This window comes from Typopeltis vanoorti, chromosome 16 (genome assembly GCF_054136105.1).
Source record: "Typopeltis vanoorti isolate ZY-2024b chromosome 16, IOZ_Tvanoo_1.0, whole genome shotgun sequence".
NCBI classification, from domain to species: Eukaryota; Metazoa; Arthropoda; class Arachnida; order Uropygi; family Thelyphonidae; genus Typopeltis; species Typopeltis vanoorti.
This window is the reverse complement of record NC_143564.1, coordinates 116,530,999-116,550,407: the sequence shown is the minus strand read 5'-3', so window position 1 is coordinate 116,550,407 and position 19,409 is coordinate 116,530,999. Positions and strand designations below refer to the sequence as shown.

The 19,409-nt window shown below is 34.3% G+C and overlaps 1 protein-coding gene across 1 annotated transcript in view; it reads right to left on the bottom strand.

Moving 5' to 3' along the window:
* LOC150098280 (uncharacterized) overlaps positions 1-19,409 on the bottom strand; it is a 189,303-nt gene that overhangs the window by 70,755 nt on the left and 99,139 nt on the right. The window contains exon 3 of the mRNA XM_090406296.1: positions 2,100-2,233. Within this exon, the coding sequence (XP_090262422.1) occupies positions 2,100-2,233 (134 nt within the window). The remainder of the gene's footprint in view (positions 1-2,099; positions 2,234-19,409) is intronic.

The following is a 19,409-nucleotide window of genomic DNA, read 5'->3' as shown; positions in this document are numbered from 1 at the left end:
CATAAATTGGAGAAAATGGGTTTGGGTTATAGAATATTAGCATGGATAAGAGGATGGCTGACTGACAGATGTCAAAAAGTGATATACAGGGGATCTGAGTCTGCAAAGTTTAAGGTAACAAGTGGTGCACCACAAGGATCAGTGCTTGGTCCACTGTTATTCAATCTGTACATTAATGATATTGGGAAGGATTTCACAAGTGACATATAGTTATTTGTTGATGACGCAAAGAAAGGTAGTCTAATCAGGAATGCTTCTGATATGCAGTCTTTGCAGAATGATTTAAATAGACTGGAATTGTTGGCATGGGAAAATGAGTGTCAGTTCAATGTCAGTAAATGTAAAGTCATTCACTTCAGCATGATTAGATATCCAACGTCGTATTATATTGGTGGGATTAGGCTAGAAGAAACTGATGAGGCTATGGATCTTGGAGTGTTAATAAATAGGAAGTTGAAGTTCAGGGCCCATGAGGTAAAGATTGCAAGTATTACTCAAAAGATAATTGCAATGCTGAAACAAACGTTCACATGTAAAGATAAGGATGGTATTTTGCCTCTTTACAAGGCCTTGATAAGACCTCACTTCGACTATTATGCGCAGTTCTGATCTCTTGGTTTCCGTTGTGATTCTGACATATTGGAGAGAATACAAAGAAGAGTGTTAAAATGATATCAGGATTGTGGAATACCGATCATGAAGACAGACTGAGAATTTGTATACTGCAGACTGCAAACAGGAGAAAAAGGGGTGACACCTTACAAACTTCTGAAAGGATCATACAGGATTTCAATTGATAGAATTTTTCAATTTATGGAAGGTATCCTTGGAAGCTGAGAATGACGACGCAAAGAGGGTGTGAGGGCTAGATTTTTCTCTCAGAGGGTGGTGCGTTGTTGGAGTGGATTGCCATTGGATGTTGTGAGTGCAAGCAGTGTGAATGAATTGAAGAATAAGTATGGTAGCTGGTGTGAAAAAAGAGATCTCCACGGAGTCAGAGACTCATCGAGGAAGGTCACTTACTATAGTATGTGACCTTACTATAGTTATATAGTGTGTAGCACGTGATCTTGTTCGATGAGTCTCTGACTCTGTGGAGATTTCTTTTTTTTTTTTAGTTTACTATTTTTATTTTTATTTTTTTTTCATCAAAGTTTGAAAAGGTGTGATTATACAACAGTATTTACACATATGCAATCAAAATATTATACTTCCTAATTCTCACTAACATACAGTGTAAACTCATTATTTACATTGTTTTATTACGTTACATACATTTGTTAGTTATTACATACATTTGATTACATATGATACAGCATTCCTTACATTTGTTTATATATGATACGTACATTACATGCAGTTAGTTACATATGATACGTACATTACATGCAATTAGTTACATATGATACGTACATTACATGCAGTTAGTTACATATGATACATACTTTTTTTATCTTGGATGAGAAGTAATTTCTCAGCTTTCATCCTCGAAGATTATACGTAAGCTTATCTGAGGATGACACCAGTTAGTCATTATTTATTGGATTGTTTGCTGTGTTGGAATGCTATGAAATCTATGATTCAGAAATTCGCGCACGAGCGGTCACACACACACACACACTAAACACACGCACGCACACACACACACAACACACACACGCAACACACGCACGCACGCACGCACGCACGCACACACACACACACACACACACACACACACACACACACACACAATAACTTGGAATGTACTAATGCGCTGCTGAACTGGAAGCCTGAAATATTGTGTTTCATTGAGTTTGTATGGTATTTTGGGTGAGTGTTTCTTGTTCATAGTATGTCCTTAGCGCTCTTTTCAGGCTATAGTAGTTTGTAAGGTTTCTTTATTCAAAAGGTAATTTCTTTATCATATCTAGGAATACTATTTGTTTTCCATTTGGGTTCAGCTGTCCTACGAGCAACATATTCTATAGATTGGCAAACAGTTTAGTTAAGTTTTATGAAATCTTAATTAACAGTTTCTCTCAATCTGAGTACAACAGTTACTTGAAATGTGCACTCTAATATTACGTAATAGACGATGAAAATATGGAAGTGTTTACCTCTTTTCCGTTAACTTGCCACTGAAGAATAGCGGGTGGTCTCGATTCCGCTGCTATACAGGATGCATTAAGACTTTCACCGTTCTTGTATATTTGTTTTACACCTTTAATTTGTGGATCGCGTTCTGGCAATACTAAGACGAAAAGAAAAAAGAACCATTAATTGCATCAAGCAGTAATAATAATAATAATAATATGTATATATATATATATATATATATTATATAAATCAAGTGGATATTAAATCCAGCATTATTTCAAAGCCGAATGTGGAAACTATAAAAGTTTCTTACGAAATTTGACCAGAGAGCTTACGGAAATACACTCGCCGGCATTTACGAGTCGCCCTAGCATGGACTTATAGAAGACATGAAGGTCCACGCTAGGGCGACTCGTAAATGCCAGGAAAACCATTTTAATTAAAATAAATTATAATTTATTATAATTTATTTCTAAATAGGTGAGTCAGTTAAACCGCATAGTTTAATTTAAAATGACTGGAAAGAAATAACTGAAGTTTTTTTTTTCCTATATCAAGAAGGGAATCAATTAAACAGGAAAACCCTTAAGAAGAACGGAGTTGGAACCGATTAAAATATATAGCAGATTGTAGAGTGCAATATTGCAGAAATTGAAGATATAAAAATATAAAACACGTCGCCAGTAGAAGTAAACACTGAATTTGAATTCGAAATATTTCAGCTTGTATGAAGTGTGCTTTATTTGTCTCGTATTTCGCGAGAACGAATATACCGAATGGTAACACTGAAAACCGAATAATGCTACTGCTTTTTATGTAAAGTATGTATGGTTGAATGTCTAGTCTAAATCACTTAGTAATGTCTGAAATAAATATTAATGCATAATTTCATGATATAATACTTGACGAGTGTGTAGTTTCAAGTTCGCGACATAAATTGAATATTATGATATCCCCCCTTCGCATAATGAGAAAAGAGGGGAAAATAGCCAGTAATATAATATAATATTTTTATATGAATGTCCTGTTTGAAAATGCGAGGCAGATGTAACCGCATGCATGCTATTCTTATCTATTCATTCATGTGATTTATTTATTTTTCTTTTGAAATAATAATGAGTTTATATTTACTTATGATTCAATAGTGCTAATACTTAAAAATATTAAATACATTGCATACACCGTTTCAATGTTCAGTATCATAACAGGTTTTGAAGCTATACTTTGATCACAACTTCAGTTATTATTCTGCTGCTATGTGACGAACATTCGGGTTTTAAATGCAGTCTTATTTAAATCAGAATTTACTGTTCGTTGAAAATACTGATATTCTCTATTTACTATAACAGCAAACATGTCTTTCGATAAGCGATTTGCAAGGATTTCATGTATTATGCACATTCCACTAATTACATTTTGTCAGAATAAAAACTTAAAACGAATCGGTAAGTTTTTTTGTTTTTTTTTCAGAATTCCTGTGTATTTCATGCAAAACACAATTCCCGATATCTTTTTTGTCCAAGCCAGCCTTGCATTCAAGGCAATTAGGGAAAGATTACTTTGCAATCTTTCTTTAGATGTCGGTCTTCATTTTTTTCCCCGAGTGTAACCTCCCCATGGCTGTTAATAGTTAAGTTTACAATTCTAGAAGGTAGCAACGTGGGAAGAGAAAACGGCGAAATTATCTTCTTTTGTACAGCGAGGAGAAGCGAGCCTTTTAAATGGATAAACTAAATTACCTAACAATAGAAAATGTTGTATTCCCATCACACAAAACTATTCCCAGATCGTCCCAGTAAATGTGCTTCTCTGATGTAACAAATTAATCTCCTAGTGAGTCCGTTCGAGCTCATGATGATGCTTTCGGAACTTAAGTATCCACGAAATAAGAACGAAGGTACGCACTATTTTAAAATAAATAATTAGGATACTCTAAATAAGATACAGCGAGGCCTTTAAAGAAAGTATTTCTTTATCTACTCCGTGTAATTCAGCTTATTTTTGCTTTCCCTTTGTTAGGAAATATGAATAAATAAAACCTTCGTATGGTATTTTCGCTTCTTGTTTGTTGATATTTCTTAATTCAGAAATGTAAAACAGCGAGGGATCCAAGGGAAATCACTTTTGATTCAAGGTGAACAATTCCATTACATGAAATATTCTGTTGAAATTTAAACGCGTTCGTTATACATCCTAATTACATTTATTTTATACTTTTGATTTTTATTATTGCACGTAATAAACTTTATTACGTATATTTTGTATATAATTAATTATCTTTTGTATTATAAGCATGACACACGTTGGATACCTTGTGCTGCCATGAAAGATCAGGTCTTAATACGCTTTTCCAACTTTTTTGTTCGTTTGTTTGTTTGTTTAACACCACCGCCACAGTTTGAAAAAAATATTTAACTCTGTGTCCATCAAATAACTTTCATATCAAACAGAGATTTTACAAAACTACTACAAATTTACATATATTATATAAACGGAATAAAACTAAATTCGATTAAATAAATATAACCACTAATTTATACTTGCAGGAAAGGAGAAGTTAATCTTGCGAAGCCAGTTTGTCAATCTTGAGAATTTGAGAATAATAGTGTCTTGTTTATATACAGTTCGTTTGATAAATGCAGTGTTAAACCGCCTTTTTTGCCATTCGCAGCATATTTCGATGCGGGTATCTGAATACGGATTAACTCTAATCAGTAAACATTTTTAAGCGCATATAAGAAGTACCTTTAATAAAACTACCACGTGATAATTTTCTCAGTAAAGCTTGTTTGGTACAGAATCATTAATCATTTTAATTCGTTAAACAACAATTTCATGCTTTAAAAATACGTGCTTTGAAGAAAACAGCTAAGACTTTCTTGGCGATTAATCGATTTGTTGTTGGCATAATTATAAGCATCAAGAGTTATGGAGATGATAGAAGACACCTCGTGCTATCTTTCCGAATCAACACACACACACACACACACACACACGCGCGCGCGAAGCATCAACAAAAGTTGCTGCTATGCCTGCTTATTTTATTTTTAACTTAATATTATACCGTCTACATGGGGAGCAACCATAATTGGAAATATCTGGATCACGAATTTGCATTATCGTAGCAAACACACAGCTGAACATTACATATAAATGGGAATATGCACGGCATGTATCATGTTCTTGAGACCTACAAAGGTGTGGAAATTCTAATTCACATAGATATGATTCGGTGAATCACGTTTGTGCGATCTTTCCATTATTCAAGAACTGGCAGACAGACGATACCTCCGTAGTTATTCGCTACTATTGCTTCGATGGAAATACGCGTTCCTCAGATGCAATTTTCCTAAATATATGCTGAAGTAAAGTACTGCTAAGATAATAATGCAAGATTTTGTTTTCTTTTCATATAGCTTCCTTAGAATATTTAGACAAATTCTATCGCCTCCGTAATGCAGTAAAAATGCCTCTCTGGTAGGAAAGACTTGGGTGTTTCCATTTGAAGTGTAATTCGAATCCAAGTCTTTCCAAATAAATGCACAAAATGTACTTTGGGTGGAAAGTGTGGTATTCGGATCCTCATGGTCTCCAGAAATATTTTTAAATGTTTTTCGGGTGTAGATGAATTACAGCCACAGTTCTATAGAAGTATATAGTTTTTCCCCTCTAGGAAGCTCGGGTGTTTAGCGTGGCAAATCATTCAGTCTTCCTAGACGACATATACTTGACTGGGGAAATACACACTAATCTCATGTTTTGTCTAGCCATGATAATACTGACAACTAGACATTGTCAGCATTCTACTAGACAAACAACATTCTACTTTAGACGATTTTCTCTCCGCTGATGAATATTAGATCGCTGGTGAAGTTGGACTAAACTTTATTCCCACTATCTGACATAACAGATATGCTATAGAAAGAGTCATAATGAACCAAGTTTCACACCTCATGTTTTTTTTCTTCACATGTTGTAAACCACAGACCAAATAGATATCAACAGTAAGTAAAAATGACTGCTTTTCGTAACCTTTTTCCTCTTTTACTAACGGCCTTTTTCCCTGTGTTAAACTGATGAAAATGAATTTCATTGCAAAATGTTGGATAATCAGGCTAATGCAGCATGCATTACCTATCGTGTTAATATCTGTAGAGTGCGTGACGCCAAATCATTATAAAACTATTTTAACCCCCAGAAGAATCATTTATTAGCATTACTTCTTTCACAAAACAATTGTTATACGGAATTTTTTATCCAAGACGCACTCCACTTAATGTACACCACGCACTTCATTCTACGATCTGTTATTAGCTAGACAAAGTTCTCCACATCATGGCACACTCCTTCTATTAAATGTTTCTTCGGAAAAATAAATTATATATATATATAATACTCAGGTACGGTATAACGGTCTACGCAAACACATCAAACAGTCACCTAATAAAATTAGAAATATTACATAGGAAAAGGTGTCGACAGTGATTTGGAGACCGTATACACAGCAGCCAATAACTGAACCGCTTATGGCGACACACAATCCTGAGCACTAAAAATATGAAACACTACGTATTGTTAATAAGAAATTACTTCAACACCACTATTCGTAACAACAGAGACATATATTGTATAACAGGACTCACAACAACTCATACGATTCTTTTGTAAGATCGAATCTGAATACCCATGCTACTCAACAACCTACCAAGAAATGTAAAACACATAGACAACTACAGAACATTAAAACACGAATTCTGGAAACTATACCAACACAGTTAATATAGCATTAACACTTACAGTATATACACATCACAAATCACATGCATCCAACGCCTACATTCCATTCATAAACAGTACCAAACAATTTAAATAGTGAAGGTGAATCCTACTCTCTTTATAAAGCTAACCCCTATCTTCAAAGTAGGGGATATTAACCCGCATCATTCAACTAATCCTCATAATCATAGACTGCAAATTATTGTAATGTATCTGTCAATACTGGATATAATAATAAATGATGATAATAATATGAAAAAAAAATATGTATCTATATTTAAAGAAAAAAAATATTAAAAAGAAATAAGGTACTCTAAACTGCATACAGAATTTTGTACAGAGCAGAAAAAATAATATGTCCTAATTGTACATATGTAAATCCTCTATAGGATAATAATAGAAAAAAGTTATTATTAAAAATATATTATTAAATAGAATAATTATGTCTATTGTAATTGTATATGTAGAGTGTAAAAATGCAAAAAACATCTGTAATAATCATCATTGTTAATATTATAATAATACACATTGTAAACTATTATTATTATTATTATTATTATAGCGTTCAAAAGTAACTCTACTTGTCACGCCGAAGACAGCGATATAAAATTCACCGAAATCGGCTAAGAAGAAAGGACCGCAGTCAACAACGAGAGAAGAACAAAGGTTGTCGCCATCTTTACAATAATGCCACAGTTGCTCAAAGGAAGAAAGGTGAGTCATAAAGTGTATCAAATGCCTGGAGGATTTATCATCCGACGGAAATCAAATAACCTCTACGATATGCAGTAGGATTCTACACTTAAAATGTGCCGGCTTTCAGAAACAACCTGGCAACGTAAATCCAATGCAACACATGAGGAATGGAAGTTCCTACTCTGCAGGAAGAACAAAGAAACGTACCTAAGGCACCATCCACAACGCAGCCGATTATACCGGAGGCAAAATCAGACAACGAACTGAACAGACAAAAAAAAAAAAAAAAGACAGGTGAGTCCTATAATTTCAACTCTTTAAATGTACTAATAGAAAACGGTCTAGAGACTATTAAAACCAGTTTAGTCGATCTTGTGCAAGAACTCTTTGACAAACAGAACGAACAAGTAACACAAAAATCTAGCGAATATGAAGATTTGTTCAAACATAATAATTTAGCAGTGATTGAAGTGCTGCAAACGGTAAAAGACATTAAAATCAGCATTAATGCACTAAATGACAGGCAACACAATTTGATGAAAGAGACATCCGAACTCCGTCAAGAACTTCATTCTCTAAAACTACAATACGAACGTCTAAATCAGCAACAACATAAAGAAGATCTTGTCATAAACGGTCTTCCTGAAACTGCACCTACAGAAAACCTCAGAGACATAGTTTTTAAAATTAAGTCATGCAATTGATATCCCCCTAGAGCTTAACGTCATTCAGACCATAAATCGGATTCCTAGGAAGAGGAAAAAACAAGGATTGCCACGACCTGCACCAGTCATAGTTAGTCTTACGAGCAAGTCCACAAGAGACAATCTCATAAAAGCCAGCAGACAGAAAAAACTAGTTGCCAAGGATTTGAACGCATTGCAAGACAATACACCAACTTCCTATCTGAATATTTAACACCATTTAACCAGAATCGGTTGTACCAAACAAGAAAAGCAAAAACAGAAAAAAGTTATCAATTTTTGTGGATCAGAGATGCCAAAATATTCTTGAGGAAGTCACAAACTTGAAAGCCGATACAAATTAAAAGCTCAGAAGACATAGAAAGGCTGCCACAGTGAAACAAAGTCTCCTAATTAGTTCAAAAAGAAGACCACTTTATAAACGAATGTGAACCATCAAGACAAATGCAATAACACCAGAATATACCGGCAATTTCACTTTGATCTGACCTTTCAAATCATTCATTTGTCCTCCCAAACATCAGCTAACTTCCAACACAGCAATCAAATCAATAAAAAAAAATTGTTTTCAATCTAACCTGAGATAAATTTACCAAAACACTTCGAGGATGCAAACAGAGACATTACATCTCAACCGAGATCAACAGAAAAAAAAAAAAATTATTTATTATATGAAATACTGTAGTTACAGCGGATAAAAACATTAAAAGCAAAAATTGTAAAATATATATAAATGCTGTTGAAAATGTATTCGTATCCAATTGCAAACTATAAATTACCACGTGTAACTATAGTAACTATTATTAACACATTATACAAAAATCGGAAAAATTTGTAGGAAATACACTGTAAAAAAACAAACTAGAACAACATGTTTTGTAAATGCATAATATGCAATCATAATTTTAATAAAAAAACATCATTGAATTAAAAAAAATACTATAATTATATGTATGTAATTTTTAAATTTTGTAATTTCTATAATTTTATAATGGAATTATGATATGTATGCAAGACAGCGTATTTGCGAGTGTTAGCGTATTTGCTCCCCTAACCAAAAGGCTGTGGGTTCGAATCCCGCCGTGGGCATCGATGTTTGTGATTGTCTGTGGAAATATTAGTGGTGGTGGTCGTCGATAGATGGCGTTGGTGTAGTTGTGGTCAGTTGCTGGATTGTGAGTGGTGGAGATAGAGTTGTAGAGTAGACGCCCTCCCTCGATCAGTCTTTGGACTCCCTGGAGGTGACAACTAATAATAATAATAATATTTCAATCCACAGGAACACAAATAAGATTCATAAAGAATTTTAAGAGTACATGCATTACTGCAGTATCATCTGCTACGATTGCTTTGTGCCTGTGTTTCGACATATTTTCAGTTCTTGTCTTCTGACTTTCTATTTTATCTTCGATTATATTTCCTTGTTTCTTGTGCTTCTTCAACCCATTCGTCGCTTAGGACGGGGAGTTGAAAATGACACTCCTCTGCTCTATCCCTTAGAGTGAAATATTTTTGACTGTAGATCTGTGTGTTCAAGAGTCGATTTGCCTGTTCTGCGGGAAGAAAAAAACCCAGTTTCCGGGAGAAAAAAAAAGCCTTTACTTCTGTATGAGACCAGCTAACTCACGTCAGTGAAAAGACCTGATAAAGGTTCCACATGTCACGTGTGATGTAGCAAACGCTACGTCATACGTGAATTGGATCCTAAGTTTTGCAAACGAGGTTAAAACTATTGCCAGTCAATTCTAACAGATGGATCGGTTCACTGTATTTATTGGACGAGGCTGCTCAATTCCTTGAAATTATCCTAACCTATGTGAATTTGCACCTGTCGGTATTAAAGATTACACATCCAATTTCTTACGGGAGCCTTTTGCAACGTCACATGTCATGGATTGTTTGTTATGACTCACCTACAAACACGAGCCTAAGACGACAGTCGAAAGGCGGTGATTTTTGAATGGATTTTATAGCTTTGTTCTCTTTGTTTACAGCAATAGAACAAAACGTATAAAATGAATCTCTAAATGGAACGTGATATTCAATTAAGTACTTCAAACAAATGTCTTCCCTCCCCCCCCTCACCGTCTCCGGGTATATTAATTGCTTGTTAATTTCCTAATCCTAATCCTGTGGTCTCCTCTATAGAGTTGTAGCTAATTACTAGGGAAGTGATTATGAAGCAAGTTGGTTTCTTGTTAATTTAAGAACACATAAATTTAGAAATTTGGAGTGTGTGTGTGTGTGTATACACGTATATATATATTGCAATATTCTTGATACGTCGTTCATTAATAAATCCAGCTTCAGGATGATGGGCAGTAGTTTATCATTACGAAAACAACTCATATTAATTCAGAATGTTCATTATAAGAGAAATATTTTTGATCAAAGTCAATCAACTTTGCAATCGTGACTGCTTTGCTCTCGTGAGATGTTTTGAGATAAGAAAAATATATGCTTTGTTATACTATTGGGAAAAATGTAGCAGCAACATAGCCATAAGAAAAAAAATGAAAGGAAACAACGGGACTGTTTAAGGTCTTCATACACATCTTGTAAATTAAAAGCCTAACCTTAAAGATGAAGTGTAATTTTCTTGGAATATTCCTAATTGGGCATCACCTAAATGAACAAAATACAATAAATGTATATCTAACTCAGCATTGCTAAAGCATGCATCGAATTACTTTATTTCAAGTTCAAAGAAAAATCTTAGGTCTCATAGCTAGTCTTAGGCACCAGACACACAGGATCAAATAAATCGCGCAGTACGGTTTGAATGGCCTATGTTTATTGCCATTCATGTTCTCTTTTTTGTTATTACTCCCTTGGCAACAGAGTACACAATTACACGCCGTCCGGTTCTTCTTTTTTTTTTTGCCGTTTTGTAGCTTTCAGAGGGAGGAAACGCTAACCTTAATTACCATATATTTTAAGAGTTTATCTTGTTTGATAGTCCCAGAAGTTGGGGAGGTTTATATGTGGGTTACTTGAAAGGGAAATGCAATCATGCTATATGGCTCTAGTAACCTTTTCAAGTTCTAAAAGCAAAAAGAAGATAATCATCCCGCTCCTTATTCGTTTATTTGCTTCTTAGTGAGGCATAAATGCATTGCATTATGGATGGTCATTAGATTGAGGGTAATATAATGACATGTGCTCTTAATTGCCTCTAAAAGATTTAATATCATATACCCACCGTAATATCCACACCTACTACTACTCAGTTACATGTATCTGTTTGCATAATTAATGAGATAATAAAAAAAAGAAAAAGAAAAACTCGTCTTTCTTAATTGCATTCTCCTATAAGTAGCAGACATATTCTGTAAAATTCTAAACTTTAAAAGTTATTCGATTTCGGTGAGTATAAGAACCATTTTATGCATTGTACTCGTATAATTGCATACGTTTCAGCCTTATGGATCACTGTTATGGATACGAAAGTCAATTATTCTTGTTCTAATTTAATTTAAATTATTTTAATTTACGTAATCATTTGAAATTTAATTTTTGCATTAAAAACTGCATCTTCATTATATATTGTCTTTAATTATATATATCTTTTCCATTTTAATGAAGAATGTAATTAAAATCTCAAAATATTAAAATTAAATATTAATTACGAGTATGAAATGTCTCCCCCCCATCCGCTTTAAAGGATTTAAAGCGGAAAGACATTCGCTAAATAATTTCCGGATTAGAGCTTTTTAAAGGCTAACGGATTTAAATATTTTTCATGAAAAATAAATCTTTAAAAACAGTGGTAGTTTCATATCTCAATGATTTATCGAAATGCTGTAACTTGAGGTGCTACACCGTGGAGGGTAGCTTCACAAACTTTCCAACACTGGCATAACGAGTCATTCTCAGATTAAAAAAATAACCACATTATTTTTTTTATTTTTTTATATTTACAGTGTCCGCGCGGTTAGCCTAGTGGCTTTGCGCTTCGCAACCATATGCCTGGGGAAGGAGTATCCTAGGTTCGATTCACGTCGGAGACGTGTGGAGCTGAAGGATCATCCTCAGCCATAGCCAAGTTAGTCGGTCTTGGGAGTGGACAGTAAGGTTTTCCCTCCAGTTCATCCTGGGGTTTTTCATCCCAGGATACAGCCATAGGATATAGTACGGCAGTTCACAGTAATCTTAATCTACATCACAAGCCTATGTTAGTTACAGTCTTTATAAGCCTATAAGCCTGAATATGAATACGAGAAAAACAACGCAGATTAGAACAACTGCACAGAGAATACATTCGTAAGGTTTTGCTAGAAATGTGTCCTGTAACAGATAAGTAGAAAATCTCAGTCGGAACGATGACGGTTTTCTGGGTATGTGGCCAACACGAATGGATGGGAAATCCTCTCCCATGGTATAACGGGCGAAGTCACTAACAGACAGATCATATATGGTAGTTATGTATTGTGAAGTGAAAAACATGAAATTTTTTTATTATTATCTATAACGAGTTTTGTGTTTTGACAGATTATCTGTCAAAAATAAGAATATCTGCTGTTCGAGATGGATTTAAATTCCTAGTGACATCTTGAACAGCCAAATTTACAGGATGTGCTAAATATTCACAACACTCGATTCATTAAAATAAAGTTCCTTTTATTTGTAAATAAATAAATAACTACTCTCACTCAGAGTGCTTGAAATCGTGTATCCCGATGACGTGAAACATTCTGATTTCAAACGAACTTAGAAACAGAGCAGATATATAGTGTGTTTTTCTCAAATAATCGATTTATTTAGACAATCTTAATTTATGCAGAATCTCGGATTCACTGCAACTAGTTCCGAAATACCCAGAATGGCCGTAAACAGGAAATAAAGAAACTCGTAGTATAAATTCTAATCAGAGGCTTTGTAAACAATAACATGACACTGGAATGGATTTAACGAGATTTTTCTAATTACACTAATTAAGGAATCTAATTAATCTGGCTTAATTGCATAAAGTAACGTTTCTTTCTAATGGAATTACTCCGATTTAATTACCTCAATGGAACTTGCATTTACTCTTTGTTGTGTTAAAGTAATATTTTATATGAGTAGGAGGAAATTTCAGTTTGTCTTGTTATGACTGCATATTTATTTCATTACGCAATAAGAGAACTTTATTTAATATGACCAAAGGAAATTGTTGTAATCTGTAAAAACAGCTTGCAAAACAATTTTTACTTCGAAAAATCGAAAGCTTTAAACTTTCCAGGTTTCTTTCCTGTTAGCAGTTCAGTAATGCGGATAATTAAAAATTATGATGATTTTTCAAAAGTTGTTGAAATGGACTGAAAATTTCAAATCTAGTTTTAGTTCCTGCGTTTTGTATTCTTTGAATTTTTTTGGCGAAAATACTTTTCTTTACCTGATATTAACAAGTTTAAGAAGAACAATATCCAGAATGATATCGTAATATTTTATTTATTGCAGTCTGATCAAAGAATTACAATAAAAAAAAAAGTGGTATACATTTTTATTGATAAGAAAATGAAAATAAACATTATGAAATAATGTTTATTATTAAGAAAATGAAAACTAACGCCTGAAAAAAAGTATTTATTTTTTATATAGAAGCAAACAAATACCATATTAGTTTAAATATAACCTTAACTACGATTTTATGTCCCCTCATTTCGGTTTGTAGTGAGTCCTGACACTTCAGTGGCCCTCGACTTACCACAAATCATGGGTTTTGCATGTGGGAATTACGCACACTATGTATGAGAGGTTACTAGTCCACTAGATATATGAATGGTGTATAAAACTGCAATTATATCTTCGTATGTGTAATAATACTACTACTACTTATAAGATATGCAGAAGACTATTGCCTAAATTCATTTTTAAATGGACAATTTATAAAAATTGCTCAAAACGATCTGTTTAATTTACCACTTGAACTAATGTATTAAATGCACAAATTAAATGCATGTAAAAATTTAATACATATAGGCGGCACAAACCGTCCGCGTGGTTATTTAACTTGATCTCAGAATTGTTTTGTCATATAACATGTGATAACAATAATTACAATAACAATTATTATTATTAGAGGAAGAAGTAGAAGTCAGACATACAGTTATTTCCTGTTGTCGTTTAGCACACATATATTATAAACTCAATAAAATGTTAAGTATATTGTACATCGTTTACATTTTTATTAATCAATTATACTATTAATAATTATTTTACAGTCTCGATACGTTCTAATGGTAAATGATTAAAGTATAATTAGGGAGGTATGATTATGTCTCGTTGGATCGCTCTGCGAAAGTGTAGCCTATCTAAACGAATGAATGAGTCACTGCCATCTGTGGATTGCTGCTGAAAAGTGACAACTGAAGTCAGAGTCGCAACAATGGCTGAAAACAATACTTCTAAGTTTTTTTCGTGAAATTTTAAAATACATTTTAAATACTGAGTTTATAATAATCATTATTTTTAAATTTTTATAAAGAATACCAAAATCTCATAGAGTGGAAAGAAATATTTATTAAAATTTCTAAAAATCTCACTGTGGTTACTTACATAATATCTACAGTTATTAACGTTTCAAATGTTGTTTATTTTCATGCCATTTTATGGCATGATAGTTAATTGAAAACACGATTACAGATAAAGTAAGCAAAGTTTTATTCAACCTTGTCTGGTTTGTGTAAAGGTAAAATTTATGATGCGTCACTTTGCTGAATCGCATTCGCAATCCCACGCGTAGGATCTCATACCAACAATCGAACGGAATGCAAAGTTCTACATGAATACGATTAATGCAGAAAGAGTACAATTTAAGTCGGTTTGTTTCCGTATAACTTTCCTTCTGCTTCTGAGTAAATTCAAATATTATTATATAAAGGTTCCTTCCGTCTAAGACGTGAGGAACCTTTATCTGGTCTCTTTCGTCTAAAGGTGAGTTAGCCGGTCTCATACGCGGTAGAAGTTTTTTTCACCCGGAAACTCGTTTTTTTTTTTTCGTTCATCAGAATATTCAAACGGGCCAGTAGAACATATGCAATTTACAGACAAGAATGTTTAGCGGCATAGGGGTAATCACCTTATCCTCGTGTTACTGTTGAGAAGTCCGAGGATACTTGAAAGGCTATGGGCGCTTAAGTGCCAGTTAAAGCCACTGGCGGATGGAGTATTACTAATAATTTATTGTTATTCTTGTTCATTTTTTCGAAGGAAGGATACAGCAAGGGACAAGCTTTATAATTTCTCTGTATAAAAATATGAATTGTTTTCTTTTATGTGAATGATACCTGTCAAAGGCTCTTAACCCATAGCACATTAAGAATTGTTATCATGAATTTAATAAGAGTTAGATAACCTGAAAACTATGCTATAAAGACCGAACATGGAATTTTGTCAAGAAACTTCAGGTCTCCAAAAAGCAGGTTTTTTGTTCGGAGACACCTAGGTCGAGAGAATTCACAAAGCATTCACGATTATATGGGATTTGCAACCATAGCAATTGACTGTAGAACGCATAAGCAAAACACTGGACCGAGCCTAAAACTATATCAGCGAGTAAATATTAAAGTGCTTAAAGTATTTAAAGCACCTCCATAGCTCAGTTGGTTTCGATGTCCTTTAGACGAAAACACCTGGGTTCGAATCCCGTGTGGGGCTACGCGAACTCACATTCAGATGAATGAACCTGATAAAAGTGAGAGGTACAGAGGTGATAACTCTGCACCTCTGTACGAGCCTTTCTCGTACAGAGGTGCAGAGTTTCCTCTGGGACACGCGAGTTTTTCATTCCACCACAGAAGAACATATGTAACATACAGACGAAGGAGGCAACGGGGAATGAGTATTAACCATCCTGTTCTTGGGATCTGGTTTGGAAGGCCTGCAAAGAACGATATGGGTCTACGCTTAAGTGTTGAACAGGAAGGAAGAAAGCATAATTTAACTGTCGTAGTTAAGGCGCATTTAACTGATCTGTCTTTCACCAAAACCGCAACAGGTAGAACCCACAAGCATTTTAAAAACGTTCATTATTCCATATTTTCTTCACACCCAGCGCAAATGATAATTAAGAGCTTTAACTAACTGCGAACAAAGAAAATCGGTCTTAGTACTACTGCAGCCGATGCAAACTCATATTTCCGTTATGAGAGTTTTACGTGCTTCTGCACCAATTAAAGATGATTAGTAGTTTAATACATAGAAGTGTGTGTATGGGTGTTTGCACAGCATTGCACTTTAAAGTTTATAACGTAAGTACAAATCATGTAAACAAAGTTCTGCCCATCTGTTTGACATTTCATTCGTATGATCTCACTCGTTATTTGTAGATTACTGACCAAACATTAGTCGGCACATCGTTGTTTGAACTGCGTGTGCCAATCTTGCAAATATCTTTGCAAGCGTGTGTGCATATTTGTGTTTTTCACTCTCAGCAGAGATTTTTTTTTTTTTTTGCAGCAGGGATGGATGACAACCAAACACTAACGAACGCTGCTTGCTTCACTTTTTTTAAATATTTATTTATTTATTGGAGTACTATTTTAATGCTTTTTTTGCGTTGCTCATATTAAATGCTGTTCTGAAACCATTTGCACACATGATGAGCCAACCGCTTCCAATACCATATGCTTGATTTAACAGCGCCATATTGTTCAACTCGTTTCAGGCGAACATGTAACAGTGTTTTCCGAAATATGAAATGATTTGGTATAATTTTGCATACACGCACACAAAATAGGCGAATCGGAAGAAATCCTTTTAATTAAAATGTGGTTCATGATCTTGAGAACTATTTAATTATTTCTAATATTGTTAGTTGCAACCAGCTATTTAATATTAGAATTGATTTCATACTAACATTAGAAAAGCATATATTTTCTTAATAAATATGCATTTATACGTTGTATAAATGTCCAGGAATGGGGTTTTGCGCTTATTCTTAAAGTTGGTAGTCTAATATTTAACAGAATAAAAACATTCCTCGGGTCGTTCCAATTGCAATATGACTCTTCAGATTGATAGTAGTTACAGGATTATAGACAAAAAGAAACTTTTGGCCACGTTTCATGTATTCTCCGTCGTTTTCTATATCGCTGGCTATTTGCTATATCGAATACTTTATTTTAAAACTAAGTCAATGGATGTGCTCCCGAGTGAAAAGAGTATGTATAAATCCATTTGTATTGCATTTTAAAATATACGATCGCTGAGATTCTCAAAGATTTATTACAAGAGGGAAATGCTGAAATGAAATCACTTTAGTAACACTGATACATTCGTATTTATTCTTGTTTTATCTTGATGCATGTTTTATATTAATCTTGACGGTCTTGTAATTAATCTGGCGGTCACTGATAAAAAGTAAATGATCCAAAAAAAAAGAAAGAAAGAAAGAAAGAAAGAAAGAAAAGAAAAGAAAGAAAAGAAAACGGGAAACCTCCTCTCAGACATTTGTTAAATAAGAATTCACCAAATAGCGAAACAAAATGTTTTTGAAACAATTTGACAACACTGTATCACGCACATAATGCAGTTTTGTCTTATGTTTTTTTTTTTTTTTTTTTTTTTTTTTTTAAGCGCGTGGGCAGCTTTCGCAGGCACAGCAAAACTGGAAAACTGCTAAAATCGAGGTACTTAAAAAGTAACAAATGTATTAGTCATGTACAAGTTTCAAGATTATATATATATATATATATATATATATATATATATATATATAGATAGATAGATAGATAGATAGATAGATTTTTTTTTTTTTTTTTTTTATTTAACTTGTTAAAATAAACATTACACGATAGGCAACAATGACTATTTACATATTATAAGTATATATTTACAGAGAAAGAAAAAAACATTTTCCTTTCGGGTGTACAATAGAGATATAAATGAATATTCAAAATTTACAGTTCAGTTTCATTCTGAGTTATCATTCAGATGGAGCACATTGTCGTCGTCAATCCAGAAGAGGGTACCAGTTGGATTCCACTCCTCTAGGAATTTTGCGACAGTTCTTGTTTCTTTGAAGTGCTCAAGTTCCAATAGAAGCCTGCTTTTTAGTTTCCGACGGAGGATGTGCATGAGGGTTTGTGCAGCTTCAGTGAGCGATGGGTGCTGGTTACTTCTTGTCTGTTTTAGGTAAAAGCTGTAGATGACGGCCTTAGCGCAGATGAAGATGAAATTGCATGTTCTGTGTCTGTTTTCTTCTATGTGGACTAAATTCCAGTAGTCTTCTTGGCTGTGTGTGTAGTTACAGGTGCTAGAGGCGGTATTCAGGGCATAGGTGATTATCACTTTGTTTGCAGGGCAGGTCAGATATGTGTGTTCCAGGGTGCCTGAAACGTCACAGAATGGACACAGATCCGTTTCTCTTAGCTTAAATTTGTAGAGCTTTGAAGGAGTTGGTAAGATGTTATGCCATAATCTCCACTGTATTTCGGAATCTGGTTTGGCACATTTTGATTTATATGGCAGATCCCACTGAAAACTGTGTGGTATATGCAGCCTTGTAGATGAGAGTGTTAAGGCTGAATATAAGAATGGTGAGGATGGGGACACTGACATGAGGAAGTGGTATATTTTCTTGTAGTTGGAGGGATGAATTGGAAGTGAGGCTTCAGATTGTACAAGATGAAATATTGGCCCCGAGCAGTTTCTAGAAGGAATACGGATTTCCTGAGGTGTAGCGATATCTGGATAGGCTTTTATAATGGAGGCTTGCAACTGTTGATATTGTTTTTCAGTTTTTGGGTTATTCATTGGTAGGCTTGTGAATGCTTTCCACTTTAGGGTGTGGGTTAGGAGGTCTGCTATGACTCTTATTCCTGCCCAGTTCCATGTAGGGAAAAGAAAAGGCTGGCCAGTTGTGAGACTTGTGATGTTTTTGTTTGAAAATAGTGGTTCTGTAAGTACAGCTGACTCTGTTGATCCTGTGAGTGTGTGATGGAGTCCTGTGTTTTTCCATCGCTGTAGAGCATCTTTGTAAAAGGTAGGTAGTTTAGGAGGAGATGGTGCAGGACTGGCCATTCGGAGGATTGTGGAAAGTGTAAGTCCTCTGGTGGATGCTTTCGTGATGTAATCGAAGGTGGTTACATAAGTGTGATTGCATTGAAGTGTCTTTAGGAGGAGGATTATCCTGAAGGATCGAATCTTGTTTTCAAGGGAAATCAGGCC